Source organism: Pyrus communis, chromosome 15 (genome assembly GCF_963583255.1).
Source record: "Pyrus communis chromosome 15, drPyrComm1.1, whole genome shotgun sequence".
Classification (NCBI taxonomy): Eukaryota; Viridiplantae; Streptophyta; class Magnoliopsida; order Rosales; family Rosaceae; genus Pyrus; species Pyrus communis.
In genome coordinates, this window is record NC_084817.1 from 4737461 (window position 1) to 4755807 (window position 18347).

The 18347-nt window shown below is 36.5% G+C and overlaps 2 protein-coding genes across 2 annotated transcripts; one reads left to right on the top strand and one right to left on the bottom strand.

Moving 5' to 3' along the window:
* The first annotated feature begins 393 nt into the window (after positions 1–393).
* Positions 394–5598, top strand: LOC137717604 (WD repeat-containing protein PCN-like). Its single transcript, XM_068457019.1, has 11 exons — positions 394–765; positions 908–1051; positions 1243–1525; positions 1638–1701; positions 1812–1925; positions 2052–2214; positions 2823–2976; positions 3170–3783; positions 4238–4419; positions 4549–4809; positions 5084–5598. The coding sequence occupies exons 1-11, from the start codon at positions 604–606 to the stop codon at positions 5403–5405; spliced, it is 2463 nt and encodes an 820-aa protein (XP_068313120.1). The 5' UTR covers positions 394–603; the 3' UTR covers positions 5406–5598.
* Positions 5599–8703: 3105 nt separating this feature from the next.
* On the bottom strand, positions 8704–9862 carry LOC137716896 (protein SOB FIVE-LIKE 5-like). Its single transcript, XM_068456250.1, has 4 exons — positions 9371–9862; positions 9190–9279; positions 9027–9102; positions 8704–8892 (listed from the first exon to the last, which is right to left on the bottom strand). The coding sequence occupies exons 1-4, from the start codon at positions 9716–9718 to the stop codon at positions 8864–8866; spliced, it is 543 nt and encodes a 180-aa protein (XP_068312351.1). The 5' UTR covers positions 9719–9862; the 3' UTR covers positions 8704–8863.
* Between the last annotated feature and the right edge of the window lie 8485 nt (positions 9863–18347).

Below are 18347 nucleotides of genomic sequence, written 5' to 3' on the forward strand. Positions count from 1 at the left end.
GATTGAAACCTTCTTCTCTCTTTTTTTTTTTTGTTTTATTGTTCAATTATCATTTTATTGTCATGTCCAAGAATTACTCAAAATGAGGACATTAGGAAAATAGCACGTTTTTAGATTTCAATTTTTCTTAAAGACGAATTTGAACCACATTATTATTAATCCATTATGAGGCTTAGATGTGCGGTCCATAAGTTGACATTTGTAAAGCGGTGGGCCGGTGCTTTCAAATCTCCAAAATCCACGTTTTTAACACCGTGGACCGATCCTCAATGGGCCTTTTTGTTTTTTGGTCAATTCAATGGGCCTTTTAGATATGCCTCTAATTTGACCTATAAATACACACTCCATGATCAAAACCGGTCCGACCCGGTTCACACGACCCAACAACAAGACCTATCATCCAACCCGCGCCGCGCTTAAACCCTCGAACAAAAACCTAACTTCATTCCGGCTTCTTCGTCTTCTTTCTCCTCTCTTTCTCTCTCTGATGCTCTCGCACCTCCATTACACTCCCTTCACTCTCGGAGTCACTCGCGGAAACACCAAACCCTAACCCTAATCGTTTACGGGGGCGCTTTCCGGGACTCAGAGCCTCAGACGAACATGTCTGAAGCTTACAGGGCCAGTTCCGTCGATTGGAAGCCCTCTCCCTTGGTTGCCCTAGCCACCAGCGTCGACGACTCCCAAGTCGCCGCTGCCCGCCAGGACGGCTCCCTCGAGATTTGGCTTGTCTCCCCCGGCTCCGTCGGCTGGCACTGTCAGCTGGTACGGTCACAACCACGAACTCTCTTTCTATATACACTATATGTTTACGTATAGCCTTTGGAATTGATAATCATCAGTAATTGATAGCTTACTTTAATTTAAAGTTAAAATATCAATGTTTTGTTTTGTTTCTGTGCTTAAGACGATTCATGGTGATCCTGAATCTCGAGTCTCGTCGCTTATTTGGTGTCGTCCTGGCTCGAAAGGGTTTCCTTGTGGACGGTTGTTCTCGTCGAGCATCAATGGTTCGGTTTCGCAGTGGGATCTTTTCCATTTGAAGCAGAAGGTATGCTTTTCTGTTTGTAATGAAGCTAAATTGAGCATTTCCATTGTTTAACTTGTAAGCCAAATTTTATGCAAACAATTGATGAGATGTGTAATTACTCATACTTTCGTAATTCTTAATTTTTAGTTCTCGAAGCATTTATTGTGATGAAGCATCAGATGCTTTAACCAAATTTTGTTTTCCATTCGTAGACCGTGTTGGATTCTATTGGGGTCTCAATCTGGCAAATGGCTGTTGCACCGTGTACTAATGAAACTGAACCTAAGGACTACCCTATTGGAAATGGGTTTCTTAAAGCTAATAGTACTGAGGGGGATGATAGCGAAGATGATTCCAATTCAGCTGAGATTAATGAGCAATCAGTTGTTGAGAACCAGCGTGTGGCATTAGCTTGTGATGATGGCTGTGTGCGGATATACACCATTACCAACACAGATGAGTTTGTATACACTAAATCATTGCCTAGGGTCAGTGGTGAGATATCTACCCTTTTTGTTATTCTAGCTCTTGGAGTTTTGTTTTTCTTCCTTATTTTTCTCTTTCATAAGTTTCAATTTTGATGTTTTTGTGATGTTCTATATTTCAGGACGTGTCTTGAGTGTGACATGGAGTCCTGATGCTAAATTTATATATTCGGGGAGTAGTGATGGGTATGTTTGAACATTTACAGCAACTGTACTTGTTGTGAACTTCTATGAATTATTACGAGTTATACTAGTGTCATTTCTATGCATTTGATGATTTTTTTTTCGTTGGGCAGGATTATAAGATGCTGGGATGCTAAATTGGGCCATGAAATTTATAGGATTACGGTTGGGCTTGGAGGTTTGGGTAGTGGACCTGAACTTTGCGTTTGGTCGTTACTTTCTCTGAGGTAAAAATGAGGCACATATTTATTATTTTCTGCTGCTTCAAATTGATTTTTCAGTTTGTCGCATCTATTGGTGTTTATTAGCTGCTGAACTACCTTTTTGAAAATCAAGTTCTTTCTTTACACCAGGTGTGGGAACCTTGTAAGTGCAGACAGTACTGGCAGTGTTCAGTTTTGGGACAGTCAGCATGGAACTCTATTGCAGGCACATTCGAACCACAAAGGTGATGTAAATGCTCTGGCAGCAGTTCCCAGCCATAATAGGGTGTTTTCTGCTGGTTCCGATGGTCAGGTACATGATTCATCTTGGAGAGAAAAATCGTTGGTAGTTCTGGATTGTTATTCTGTTAATTGTTTTAGGAAATAAGAATTTGATATCTGCCTCCAGAATATGAGGAAATTTTAACTCACTTCAGTTGTAGCAACAGACTAATAGTTTAGCATAACAATAAACAATACACCAGGACATAACCAGCCAGTGCATTATTTTTATAATGCATTCATTTCTTGTTCTTTTGCTGTGCATTATGTGGACCCTGTATCTTATGCTGCATACAGTTCCGTTAGAATGTTTTATGCCATAATTGGATATTGTCCATTCATCTCTTATTGTATTGAAGTGAAATTCTTGGCGGTGGTTATTAACTAATGAGTAGTAACAAGAACAGTTTATTATTTTCTCTAGCATCTTGAACTAATTGAATAAATTGGAGGGAAATTAGGGACATCAAATTTACTTATGAAATGATAGGTATATATTCCTGCTAATAATTCTTTATATTTGAAATTCACTTTTTTCCTATGGTTTTGAATTTGCTATTTTTATCAAGGAGCATGCACTTGTTGAACTTGCTGATCGGCTACCATAATCTCAAATGGTCCAATATCTTCTTTTGGCAGGTTATTCTTTATAAGCTCTCTAGTGCGACAGTGGGATCTAGTGATGACAAGTCTTCTTCTGAGGTGACAAAGAAATGGATCTATGTTGGTCGTGTAAAAGCTCATACACATGATGTTAGGGCTTTGACAGTGGCTGTACCGATCAGCAGAGAAGGTTTGCCCATATATTATGATTGATTTAATATTTTTCCTTGTTTTTGCTGTTATTTAATCTTTCCATTTTCACACATAAAAAGATTCATCAGTTTATGCTTGTTTGTGTTCAAATGGATCTATGTTTATTTACGCCCCTTGTTACGTCTTAACTATTTTCCAATTCTTAAATTGAGTCATTCTCTAATTTGCAGATCCCTTGCCAGATGAAGGTATAAAAATACACCGTAAAGAACGTCGTAAGATAACGCCTAATAATATTAATGAGTTCAGTTATCGTAAATGGGCACACTTGGGTGTTCCCATGCTTATCTCTGCTGGTGATGACACAAAGCTAATCGCTTATCCTGTTAAGGAGTTCACACAGTTTAAACCCCATGATATCTGCCCTGCGCCTCAAAGACTACCAATTCAACTGGTGCTTAATAGAACATCCAAAGAATCATTGCTTCTTGTACAAGCTTCTAGTTGGGTGGATATCCTGCTTGTACGTACACAAAGTGGCACCTTTTCTAAGATGGCTCCTGTCTCCAAATGGGGCCAAGCCTCAACAGATCTTTTGGTTCGAGTCAAGAGTAAGGCATCTCGGAAGATCATTTGCAGCGCAATTTCTAATACGGGGGTGCTTTTTGCTTATTCTGACCATGTGAAACCTAGCCTATATGAATTGAAGAAGAATAAAGTTGGCAAAAGTGCACTGACTGTTAATAAAAGACAACTTCCACAGAAACTACCATTTGCCCATTCCATGGTTTTTAGTTCTGATTCTTCTCGCTTAATGATAGCAGGGCATGATAGAAGAATATATGTAAGCTGTCTCCTTCTTGTTGCTCTATTTTATCTATTGTTAATTTGTTACAAAGAAAAAAACTTTTTGGGGTTTGACTTATGTTATTTTAGAAGGTTCCGCATGCATTTCTTCAGCCCTTGATTTGGCAATAACTTTGTGGATAATCATACTTTCTCACTCACACAGAGAGGTTACCTTTTTGAAATTAGTTCTTGATAATCCTACTTTCGCTGCTAAAAAAGGTACTCTGTTTTTAGGGAGTCTTAATGCTTGTGCCTTTGAAGCAAATTCATCAGGCCGTTTAGCACTTAGGTGAGGCTAAAAGCAATGCTAAAGAGCTTGATCATTCTGACTCTTTGAGACATGATTGGACAGTTTAACCTGTAAAAAACATTGATTCGATAGTGGCAAAACCTGTGTATTCGTTAATGTTATATGGCTTCCATTTCTTGACTTACCTCTTATGCTGTAGGTTGTGGATGTGAGCAGAGAAGAACTAGTGCACAGGTTCACCCCTTGTCGCGATTTGCAGGATCAAGAATTACCACCTAGTGAGCCGCCCATAACAAAACTGTTCACCAGTTCTGATGGGCAGTGGCTGGCTGCCATCAATTGCTTTGGAGATATTTATGTATTTAATCTCGAGGTACAAAGGTATGAAACTATACTAGATGTATCTTTTGCTGGCCGGTACCTAACATTGATAATAGTTTTCGTTTTGATATTTTAATAGGACCCGGACCAATTTTCTATCCTAACTCTTTGTTTATATTGTTAAAACAGGCAGCACTGGTTCATTTCAAGACTAAATGGTGCCTCTGTGACAGCTGGCGGTTTTTCCCCGCGAAACAACAATGTGCTTGTAATCACAACCTCTTCAAATCATGTATATGCGTTGGATGTTGAGGAGAGAGAACTGGGAAACTGGTCGAGGCAGCATACATATTGTCTGCCGAAGAAATTCCAAGAATTTCCAGGCGAAGTTATCGGGCTCTCTTTCCCACCCTCCACAAGTTCATCTTCTGTTATCGTTTACAGTGCCAGGTGCGCTCCTTTTTCCTTGTGTCTGGATGAGGTGTGATTTGTGCATATGTTATAGAGCTCAAAACCTTGGAAGTTGCTAAATGTGAAACAAAAGTAAAATGAGAATCCCTTGTCATTAGATTTGATGTTGCCAGGGTATTTACAACAAACGGCCGTTTTCATTCTTGCAATTCAATTCTGAAGGTTCATGTAGGAATAGTGCAGCTTAAAATAGATTTTGGGGGATATCTGTGTTTATGTGTTGTAACTAATTTCAGGGTTTTCTATACTTTAGGGCAATGTGCTGGATTGATTTCGGGAAGCCCATTGATCCAGATGATGAAAGTAGTGGCATGCCAAATGGTCAGAATCCGACATCGTTGAATTTGCAAAGTAGTAATTCCATTAAGAAGATTCTAAAACGTAAATTGACAGACAGTGAAACGGAGAGTAGACTCACGGCTATGAAGAATTTTGATTTTATTTGGTTCCCAAGTCCAGCTTTATTTTTAGGTCATCTTTCGAATAGTTCTCTGTTGATGATAGACAAACCGTGGATGGAAGTGGTTAAATCTTTGGATTCTGCACCCGTACACAAACATGTTTACGGGACATAATGTCATGGAGGGTTTAGCCTTCGAGAGAGAGTGAGAGAGAGATCAAATGTGGCAATCGATCTCTTTTACACGTTGCCATCGTGTATTTTTTTTCTCTTTGGTTACGGGGGGCTAAAGCGTGTTGTGTAATTGTACTCATCAAAATTTTGTTCTTGTTAACCAGTTTAATGAAGTTTGTCTTACAATTCTTTTAGATTCCTGCATTTTATGTGTACGTCCGTTGATTCCTTGTAGGCTTGTTAACAGTATGATTCCCTATCTAACAGTGAGATGTTGTGATGCTATACGAAATTTGGCTTTCCGGCCGAGTTTGGATTTCTGAGTTTTACCGTTCTGGCGAGGTCCATTTATGTAAATGTTGAGATTAGATGTCAATATTTGCTCTTTATGTTATATGGGGTAGGGAATAGTTCAATTTTGCTCTCCAATTCCATCGAGCTCAAAGGAGATCTTCTAACCTCTTTGACAATGCGAAAAAGAAAAATTACATAAGCTGTTTTTCTGTGGCGGTTGGTGAGGCTACGTCGGCAAAGTTTGGTTTTTCCAGCAAAGTTTTTCGGTTGGTGTTTCCGGTGAAGTTGTACGGTTCAGATCGCCTGTTACGGGAACCAGAAACAAGGGGATGGGACCTGAAGGAGGGGGTGGGTGGAGTGCTTTGTGTTGGTCGGACAGCCACGCCACCAATCGTCCCTACCCAAGAATTTCTGTAGTTGGAATTTAATGAGGCATTATGCCTTGAGAGTACAATCAGAAATTTAGGACAGGGAATCCAACATTTCCGCCGGTCACATATCTTGACATTGGTGTTAACAAGGGAATGTTATCAGCCTTCTTATTTGGACCTTTTCGAGTTCTCGACTAATTTTTTATTTTATAATGTTGCACAATGAATGAAAGTGTCTATTTTGTAGTTTACCTTTAAAAATCAACTATGTGAATGTATAATAAAATAAAAACATTAAACCGTTCAATTAATGTTGTTAAAATTTATGTTTGATTGAATAATATAGTTCATCTATTTATTATACAGTTGTTAGATAATTAAATGATTTCGGATATGGTGGAATTTTTTACAAAGTTAATCTTTAAATAGTTTACTAGAAAATAAAAGCTTATATAACATGCTAGGATAAAAAATAGCATAAAAGAATCGTTTTCCAATAAAAATTAAAAAGAAATGTTAATGAGATTCTACTCTTTATGGACTTTTTATCACCTCATATCTTTGGCACAATATTTTATAATGTTGGCACATGAATTAACGTCAAAATGTAAGACGATTTATGAAGAATCTCACTTTAAAAGGATATCCTCAGCATTTCTCCATATTTTAAAAGATCAAAGTTCCTTTCCAAGATATGGAATGCTAAATTTGAGGATCCACCTTTCAATAAAATCATAATCAAGGGAAATCTCATCTGCCAAAACAAATTCAATAATTGCACCAATATTATTGAATGAATATCACATGCTTAGTGGGAGCTATCAAAGTGTGGTGGGCTGCCTCTTTTGGTTGAAAATGGAGCTTACCCTCTGGTTCCATTTCATCAAGAAATTGTCTTTTTTCTTAAATTATTGTTGGCTTTGATATAGCATTGCCAAATTTACTAGAGAATCTCTCATGCATCAAAGGAACCGCATAACTATGGCCCTCGTTTATTTTTTTTCTTTTTTCTCTCTCCTCGTAACTTTTACCAATTTTAAACAAAAAAGATTAATAAAATTACACATTGGATGCACGGGAGATTCTCTCCAAATTAACCCACCTAAAAGTTGTAGTGAGCTAGGCTGGCAAGCTGGAGAAGAATAATAAAGTTGAATCATTTATTGCTCCTTTGGTCTTGGAATGGTCATCTCATCTCATCTCGTCTCATCCCATCTCGTCTCATCTGTTTATAAATGGGATGCAGCATCACTTTGCTCTTGAGTGGACCACAACTCTTTCTATGATTAGCTTTGTTTCCTCCACCGCTGTTTAACCTAAAACTATGTGATTATTGAAAAGCAAACACTTCATAGGTCACTTATTCTTAATTTATGTACTTTTCTAACGCATCGGTTCCTTTTAAAAACATTGGTCGACGCTTCAATAATTAACGAGTTATTTCTCCTTATTTACAAATTACACTTTATTCCTAGGTTGATACACATATTGAAGCGACCTACATGCAAAGATCACGTATTTTCCATTCCTTAATAAGTATTTCGTTATCTAATCTTGGAGGCAACTGAACTTAATGCATCTGGGAGTCTACATCTATTGGGAAATTTTCCTTTTCTTCAAGCTATCACCTTATTCGACGAAAACATAACAATTGTGCTTGTGCTAATTTTATTTGGCGATGTTTTCTTCCGCCTCAACAATCTATTTTGGCTTGGGGGGCCTTTTCATGATAAACTTCCTCCCAAGGGTGTACTTCAACGGCGTGGTATTTCTTTGGCGTCCATTTGTTGTTTATGTCATAATTTTGAACAATCTACTGCGCATCTTTTTTTCGGCTGTCAGATATCTAGACAACTTTGGAGGTGGTTAGCATGTCAATTTGGTACCTCTTTGCTTTTTCATATTCTCTTGCTGGTTTTTGGTATGCTTACGTGCATAAGCCTGTTTCGAACAATTGCACATTCTCTTGGGTTTTGCAGGTCTTTCTTCGATTGTTTGTAAAACTCGATATAAGTTTATTTTTTAAGGTCACCTAATATATTTTCATCATCTTTGCATGCCTATCAATTCTGGGATTGTTCATGGTGGGAATTTTATTCCTGGTTTTACTCTCAGGGTTTTGACACTTCTATCAATTCTTCTCTGGGGATCAGACCTATCCCTCACAAAGCGCCTATTATTTTTCATGTGCTTTGGTATCATCCTTGGTTTCTTAGGATTGAACTTAATAGATGGTAATCTTAGTCCTATTGCTTGTTGAGGAGTTTTCAGGGATTTCCATGGTCAACTTCTTGGTGGTTTTTGCCCAGGGATTAGTTATCGCAACTCTTTCTTTATAGAATTATCAGAAATTATTATTGGTGTAGAGATTGCATATCAGTGGGGTTGGCATTATCTTTGGTTGGAAAGTGAATTTTCTAGTGTTATTTCTGCTCTCCAATTGACTGATTTTGATTCCACTGACTAAGTGTAACTTCTTTTTTGTTATCAATAAAATTCCACTTATACAGTTGAGATTTTTTGAAGGAAAAAAAAAAGGAATACGTGGGAGAAATGAGAGATCAAAGGCCGAAAATTTAATAATATTTTTAGTGTTCCTTAGGTTGTTTCCTACAGCGTTGACAAGAAGAAATAAAATGGAATTGATTGGAAAAAAGGTAGCAAAAAAAGCAAGGAACAAGCTCCCATGGGATCTAATTGCCTTCTGTCTTTTACATTGTTTGTTTCCCAATCTCTTATCTCCACAACTGCAGCAGATGAATGAGATACTTCATTCCTGTCATCGCCTTATATATCACTCCCAACTTCCTCCTTGGAAATCACCTGCGCTTATTGATAACCATTTCATTTTTAGTTTATATTTTTTTTTGTTAGAGATATAAGAGAAATATGCAAGAGAAGCGAGAGACAAAGAAGAGTGGAGTAATTCGGAAGAAATGATCGGTTTTCAGTTTTACCTGGTTTTTGTGAAGCTGGAGTTTTGGCTAGAGATGACTTGAAGAAACCAAAGTGCTGCAGCAATGCAGATTTTCCCTGTAAGAAATCAGAATTTGCAGCACGTTCTTGAGAGAACAGAAGTAGCTAAAAAAACCCGAATTAGGAAAGAATAAAAGAACGAACCTTTATATGTGTTGCAGAAAAACCCTCAGAGTAATCCAATACATTCTGCATTGAAGATTCATCCTTTGGGAAATTAGCACTCAACTTCTTCTGTAAAATAAGAACACATTCATGTAAATACATGGACCCGAAAAACAAAGATATACATTTGTGAAATATGTTTCTATGATATTTTTTTTGCCTTGGAGTAGTTGAGGACTGGGGAGCTAGCAGTGTCATCAAGGTGTTGTTCTCGGCTGCCACTTCCTTTGCTTTTCTTCTTGCCCTTCTTTCCCAACTTGGAACCCCACGAAACCGAAAAGGAAGACCTGTTTTCGTACACGCAGTCTTCATCAAATTCGTGGTAATGTGGAGGTCCAGAAGAAGCATCAGACACCATCGACAGATCTTCTTCTTCTTTTGTCTCCACATAATCAGCAAAACCCCCAGGTTTTTGGAACTGACTTTGAGAAAGATAGGAGGACTCATCTAAGTAACTTGTCCATCCAGATTCACACCCACTATTGCATTGTGATGGTGATATATTCATCTCCACTCTCCTCGACCCGAAACGGACTTTCACACTTAAATTCGAGCCGCTATTTCCAACAGGGTGTTGTTACTGGGGCTCCAAAAAACGAAGAAAGTGTGTATTTTGCAGTAGTGCAATTAGCTACTGCTCTGGCAATACCCCTTTCTTTCTTTTCTTTTTCTCAATGTTATTGTTGTTGTGGTTGTCTATATAAATACAAGTTAGAGGGAGGGAGGAAATAAACCAAACAAATATTCAAATCCTATGCTACATTTGTCCTTTGCTCTATCTTTTGGCCTTGTTATTTTATCTCTTTGTGGATGAATCAAATATGCCAGTTGGCTGTGTGGTGGTGGTGGGGTGGTGGTCGTGGTGTGGGAGGTGGGGTGGGGTTGGGGGGGGAGGAAGAGAGGAAACAATGGCAATTGGTAAATTGTTGTGGGAAGGCAAGTGGTTATAATTTTGTGTGCAATTTTAGCAATAAACAGCTTGTTTCCACTTTTTGATCAAAAGAGAGAAGAGATCCATAACATTTGTCTCACTATTTACCTTTTTTTTTTCGCTTTTTTCCCCCTTATCCTATAAGCCTAAACCTTCCTTCCCAACCACTACTCTATGAAGGTGAAGTGTCGAACAAATAGTTAAAAGTAAATTTAGATAGTGACCACCAAGATTTTGAAAGACGTTAAGCACTAGTCAGTTGGTGGGTTGGGGCCTAACGTTTAAGTAGCTAGGTGTGGCTTATGCAGATTTAGATAAGTTTTTTATATAATCATATAAATAAGTACTTACTTATACTTAAAAAAAATATATAATTACATTGAGATACATAAATTGTAAAATATAATGACCTATAAATTATAAATTATAAAGTATTAGAATATAATTAAAGCATGGAGAACAAGCAGATATGTGTGTTCATCTAAGTATTCAACAAGTCTCTTAATTACAATTTATTAAAAAAATAAAAAGCAAATGAAAGTTATCTATTACTATAAGAGTAGTGACCTAGGCGGGTGCCTAGTCGAGTCTAGGATGGCTAGGCGGACGCCTACATAGATTTAGGCGCCCTTTCTTAATTTCCAAACGCCTAGGGATTAATCAAAGCAGTGATCAGCCGTCTAATGCCTAGACAACACTAGAGGAGGATTTTTAGAACAGTGGTGATCACTTACTTTTGTATATAATATTTCATAATTTTTACCATGTTTGGTGGTGTTGTAAGATTGAATCAAATTGGATAACTCACAATTTTTATCCAAGACTCCGAGGGCTCGTTTAGTGTTCATAATTTGCTTGAAATGGGTAACTTATAAGCTTCGAGGTGTGTTGAAGTAAGCATGAAAAGGTGATTTTCACACATTGAGGAAAAATGTACGAGAAAATCCTTCTCAAGACATAAATGTAGAGGAGAGTATTTTTTTTTTTTTTTTTTGGAGGGAATAGAGGGGATAAATTATAGAAAAATGCTGAGAAAATTCTCAAAGTGGAACTCTCTATCATTTCTTTAAATTATAAGATGTTATATTCAATCATTTTGTTGGGATTAGAAGTTTTTGTCATGAAGAATTCATTTTAAACTCTTAAATTTGACAAAATTTATTCATTTCTTTTTTCAAAATAGCTTGAATATATTGAATTATCCAACTCACTTCAATCTTAGACGTTAAACGAGCCCAAACTTCTATTTCTTTGCATGACAAACCAACATTGGGAAATATTGAAGAGGAGTGAAAAAAAAACATATATATTTTGACGAACGATAATTTTAGTGGGTTAAATTGTTGAATGTTAGGGGTGAGGAGGATTGAAGGGAATCACACCCGTACCAAGATGCATAAGTATTATTACTTTCTGTCATTACGGTAAAATATATAACTTGTCCCTAGATGGTTTTTGTTTGAGAATCTAGCAAAGAGAGGAAATTGAAATTAAAAAATTTCTTGACCCCATGTTGGTTTAGAGGTCACTTAAATCAGGCAACAATTTTCTTTTTATGTATATATAACAAAAGTATCCTTGACTCTTTTGGTTTTTGACGTACATTTCATTTCATTTGATTTGACTCTTTTGGTGCTTGACACTAATTCTCCATGATTTAATAAAATAATTTTGGAAAAGCCCAAATAATTAATCAATTTGGGAAGAAACAGAGGCAGATTATCTGCCCTCCTGTTTTGATGTCTTTTTCATCCCCTTTTATTTTGTGCTATCACGGTTAAGCCACGTCAACATTTTATATTGATTTTTTTATAAAGATAATAAGATAAAAATCATTAGAAATATAAAATATTAACGTGACTTAACCGTGACCGCACAAATAGAAGAGAATGGAAAGGGCACCCAAATAGGAGGACATACAATCTGCCTCTAGAAACAGAAGTGAACATTTGCTAGAAAATGTTGTTGAATATACATCCAATAATATGTATTTAATATGTATCTTGTTGAATGAGGATCCTCTTCAGATTTTTTTGTGAGGATCTCGAAATCTGTGTATAGTGTCTGTTCATCGTACATCATGTGGTTAGAAATCATTTTAAATTCTTTTATTTAAAATTGAATATAAATAGTACCTGATAAAAATGACCGTACGATATACGGTGAACGGACACAATTTATGAATTCTCAAAATTCTCACAAAGAGGATCCGGATTCTATCTTGTTGGGCCCTGCTGATGTGTAATAATGCCCATTGGCCAACACATTTTCTGGTTTCAAAATAACTCAATAATATGTCACACATATTTGTACTGAATCTTCCAATATTTCCACCCTTAGATTAATTTTAGTTCAGAGATCATCATTTTCTGAATGTCTGTTTTTCTGCTGTGAAAATTCGAAATGTGTGTTTTGACCAAGTTAGGAGGTTTTCGAAACTCTACAATTCTCGCCTTTTTTTATGTGACAAGTCTCAAAATTATAAACAAATGATCGAATAATAAATGAGAAGTTCTTGTGTTCACCTGCCGCAAATGACATTGCACTCGACTAGGTATGACCAGTGTGAGGTTGGTTTGAGTTAAACAAAGAAGGTTTTTATTTTATGCATAAAATCGTATAGGTGGGTTGGTATGGATAATCAGACATTAAAATTTCTAATTTCTATGACCAAATAAAGGGTTGAACATCAAAAAGAAGTTTGCCAACACTCATTAAATGGGTTTATGTGAAGTTACAATTCATCTATGATGGAAAATCAAAAGTGGTGATCAATGTGACATGAATCAATGACCATGAAATGTGACTATTTAGAAGGATCCAAATTTCAGATGAGCACATGCCCTTTTCACTGCTTGCGGACCGACCTTAATTTATCCTCCACAATTTTTGTACGAAAACAGAGTCTGTGATCAATTGGGTTTTTGGCCTTTTTCCCATCCTTGTTTTATAGGGTCCAATGCCTTCAATTTCCTCCTTAAAAATTTCCATGTGCTTGTTGAATATAATTCGGGTGATGAGGTCTGATAAAAGAGTTGTGTTTGTTGTATTCATATCTTTTTTGCGTTTTTTTTTTCTTTTAATGAGTTGCGTTGTATCAAACATGTTATCTTAACGGATTATTAATAGGTGGCCCAATAACAGTATCTTATTGAGTCTTTAACAGAGACTCGATCACAGCCCAAAACGTCAATGGAGTCTTAACGAATTACCCGATAACAACCCGACTCGTTAACATGTTGACCTGAAACCGTTATTTTCATACCATGTTAGATTAATTGGTCGTTTAACAAATTATCAGGCATGTATATCATGCTACTTTTGACTACTTTTGACTACTTTTGCTAGGTGAGAATAAGATTGATATGCCATAAATTTTCATTATTTTCTTACGAAATAGAATTGATTATATTAATTCATGGTTTATCTTCTATTAGAAAAATAAATATGCTAATCTACCAGAAAATCACTTAGAATTCTAATTGAATACCCTTAGAATCATTTGAATTAAAATCCTTCAAAATCTCAATAGTATACACCCCCTACATGTACGATATATGGTAGTTGATGTTTGAGTTCCAACAATATGCACTGGACGCTGAAGAGTAGGTTTAGCTCCAACGAGCGACAATGGAGATTCAAGCCAACCACTTAGCGAGAAACTCAAATGTTTTACCCACTGAACGAAATGGGGGAGTAACTCAACTCCTCTTGCAAAGTTTTTGAACATTGCAAAGGGTCCCGGAACATGTTCTTGGCACTGAAGAGTAGATTTAGCTTCAACGAACAGTTATGGAGACTCAAAGCCAACAAATTGAGCGATACTCAAAAAGTCTTACCCATTGCTCTTGTAAAGTTTCATATCTTTCCGATATGAACAATTGTTCCGTGTATCCTCACATGGTTCCCTACAATATATGAAAATGCCAAACAATGCTAGTTGCTAGTTTAGCCATAGCAATAGTCACCCCAAACTGGTATTTTGTATAGATATACGCCACCGACATTACACACACACACACACGCATCATAAATTAAACACTCTGAAGGCTCTCCTTCTCTCCAAAATGAAAGTCAAACCTCCCTCTCTCTTGGATTTTGTCTTTCTGGAGAAGAATGGTTAACAAAACCGCCCATATCTTGGCCTTTTTGACCAAAATCAAAGAGTAGTGAGGAATGATTGTTTTCTCTTTTGATTAAGAGCTTGTTTGGAAATGTTTTTAAAATGATTAAAAGCGTTTTTAATGAAAATGTTTTTGAGTTCTAAACGCATTTAAAGCATCAGTTCTGTGCTTCTTGCATGAAGTACTTCGAGTGCTTTTTTAGGATTCACTTGCATTTTTACTAAGAATTGATCCTAAAAACATTTTCATCAAAAACGCCTTCAAGCATTTTAAAGCACTTCTAAACGAGCTCTAATTTTTACGTCTCTGCCCCCACTAATTTAATTTGGCTTGTTAATGATAGTGAAAGAAACGATTGGATTTTGGGGATTTTTAGCATCAAATTTGTATTGGCTATTTCTAACTGTGGTTGTGGCTCAAGGAAGATCTTGTATTCTAAACGTTGTTGATTAACCCTTTTCAAGATCATGTATTAGGGCTCGTTCAGTGCCTAGGACCAGGGTTTAGGGTATAGTTTGGATTTGATAACTCCTATAATTCAAGGTATGTGTGAAAGGTAGTGGTAAATAATTTTTTATTTTGAGGTTGAATTGGATAACTCATATAATATAAAATATAGTGAGGTAAAGGTGAATGTTTCATTTTGAAGGAATTAGGCATTAGACATGCATAAAACTTGTCCCTTCTAATTCATATATTTTTGGTCGAGGTCTCCAGATCCATGACTACAGATCAAACTTCTAATAGTGTCATAAGTTTGCTAAAGAGTACTCCATCTTTTACGTACCTTCAATCTTACGTACCGAACTAGCACTTGGGTCTTTGTGGCCAGATTATGAATGCAATTTCCATTTGATCCCCAAAATTATAATTTTTTCGTTGATATCTTTTGTGGGGGTTTCAGGGGGGACTATGGACTTGTTTTTGGCCACCAGAAGGGACACACATCACACAGCTCATTGCAAGTTTCAACGAAATCCCTCTAGCCTTTGCATGTGTGGAAATCTCCATAACTTGATACGACTCGAAACTTCTTTAAATATAAAAATTCAATGTGTTTCACGATTAAACTCACTACAAGGTCATCTCCAACAGAAGGGTCTAAAGGACTAGAGGGCCGAAAATAGCTCGAAAACCGTCTCCAACCGAGAGCTAGGCTAGAGGGCTCGTGGCCCTCACGGAATCTGAAAGGACCAAAGGGCCAACCGGCTGCCCCAAATATATTCTTATCGGTTATATCTGACATGAATTCTAGACCAAATTTCAAATGCAACGGCTAGCTAACGTCAGCTAGCCGTTATTTTTTAATTTTTTTTAATTTTTTTTTTACACAATTTTTTTCCTATAACTTCTATTTTTTTCTATAACTTCTATTTTACAAAATTTGTTTTACATTTTTTCTAAATTATATTTTTTTTTCCTATAACTTCTATTTTAGAAAATTTGTTTCATATATTTTTTTAAATTCTATTTTTTTCCTATAACTTCATAAGCCATTATAAAACATTAAATTAAATTAAGTAACATGCTAACGTCACTTAGTTATTGGATTTGAATTTAAGTTGTAGTTTTTAAATAATAAATTATGTTTGGCCTTATGATCCTTTGACCTTTGGTTGGAGACGGTTTTTTGTGACAGGGTTAAAACGAGCCCTATGGCCCTTTGGCCTTCGGTTGAAGATGGAGGCAAATATAGTCCTGTAATATTTATTAAAATATTAATATCTTGGAGGGCCAGAGGGCTAAAACGAGCCCTCTGGCCAACCTTCGATTGGAGATGGCCTAACATAATCAACACAATTCAACTAATATTATATTAATAAAATGATAACAATTCTCAAATTTTTGAGAAGCACAAGTTAGTAGTCTATTTATTAGACAACACAAATATAAACGAAGAAATCCGAACACGATCTATTTTCAAAAGAGATTTTTCACATCCCACGTATCATGTGTTATGTTGATAACAGTTACCCCTAGATGATCCAATCCAAATTTATTCCAGTACTACCTGCAACCGCAAAAGAGTAGTACTTCTCCTCAACTAGGTTAAAGTTGCATGTCCTTTTGTATTTATTTCTCTCGTTACAAAATTTGATCCATTTCGTAGTGAGAAAGATGTATGAAGAAGATATACGGGGGTCCAATAACTAACTAGAAATGTTGAAACGTTGTGCTATGGAAGTGTTGTCTTCCAATATGTTATAAACTGCTTATTAACATTATGTCAACAGTCGATAACCGAAGATAAATTCATCATAAAGTTATCATTATATATGATAATTAGAAGATATTCTTACTATCTTAGATCGTATAACCACTTATGTCTATCTCGTCCAAAACTTAATCACGTGATGTGAAATTAGACACAAAAAAATATTCGACAAGTTGCCAGACATATTTTCTTAAAACTAGACCTTGACTTGGCTTTCACCAATTTTCAACATGCAAACTAAGAAAAAGGTAAAATAATCCAAAACGAACACGAAAGGGCTGGAAAAGACCTTTCCATACCTAACATATTATCTGGCTCCCAAGTCATCAATCCTGACAATCTTTGCAATTTGCAAGTCCTGCCATCTGATAAATACCAGCTCCAGCAAATATTGCGTGTCAAATTGTCGATTGTCCTGCCACAAATCATGACATGAAAAACCTGTGACGGGTAACCAAGAAAAAGTTTGGAACGTGTTCCACGTCGCTCAACATTTTGGTCCAATCATGCGTTGTTATATGTAAATTTAACTTTATATTTTATTGTATTATCGGATCAGAACGTTACAATGATATTCATTATGTTATTCATAAGTTGCTCTTGCTAACAAAAAATTGCTACATCAAAAGTATTGAGTCCCAAATTTTGATTACAAAACTGAGCAGTCATTTCAACTGTTCTGCTCGATGGACGTCCTACAGAGAGAATATCCCGATATTTGAATGCATTTTTCACTTCGCTTTTATTTCAAGCAGTAGTTTTATGGACTCGAAAGGATGGGAATAACTTATCCAATCTACAGGGCAGTTTATAGAACTCGTTATTCCTAGCATCTGAACCTTATAAACCGAACTTATCCCACCAATTTAAGCTGTTGTCTTTTCGAGCTGCATCATTGTCGTACGACACAGAGCAGTCCAAGATAGGACAACTAGAGCAGCTACCTTTGTGTGCGACATGAAAACCACATTCACCATGTCCTCTAACTGAAAGTAAATGAACCGAAAAAAAATAAATAAGGCGGAAGCTAGTTAGCATTTGGATTTGATTTGCAAACGGAATCAAGTACAGTGACTGAATCGACAAAAAAAGAACCGCAGTTACTAAAATTGAATGCGAAAAACAGCACAGTGATCGAAAATGTATTTTCTCACCCGTCTAAGACCGCTTTAAGCATGGTCGGACCTAAGATCATATGGTATTTTCCCATTCTCTTCCCCAATCCAGATATCCTCCTCTTCGCCCAAGAAAGATTGATTGAATTATCAAAAATTTGGAGCGTGAAGTTCAATTAGATCCATTTTTTCGGGAGGGTATACAGATTAATATATTCTTGGAAGTATTGTGGTACTGAAGTTCCCATGAAGAAAGAGAAGCCTAATACGAATTTTGTTCTGAAACACATTGGAAAACAGATGTTTAAGGAAACAAGAGACTTATCAAAATAGCCGAATAAGACACGCTAAAGAGCCGCGATAATCGGTGTAGGAAGAAGCGAAAAGTGCTCCGATTTTTCCTGGTTCAGAAGAGCATCATCTAAAATGAGAAACATCTAGCATACGAGAGGAACTCCCCTACAACATGTTGTATGAAACATTGTCTCCGTCTCTCTCATCGTATGACAATCATCGTGATTACCACCATTACCACCATCATTATTATTGTTATTGTTACTATAGCAGCCACCACCACCACCATTATTGTTGTTGTTGTTGCCATCGCCACCAACCACAATTATTATTGTTGGTGATGCCATACAACGGTCACCACCATTATTGTTGTTTACACCACCACTGTTTTTGTTATCATTACCACCACCCCCACCATTGTTATTGTCATTGTTACCGCCACCGTTTTGGGCCATTTG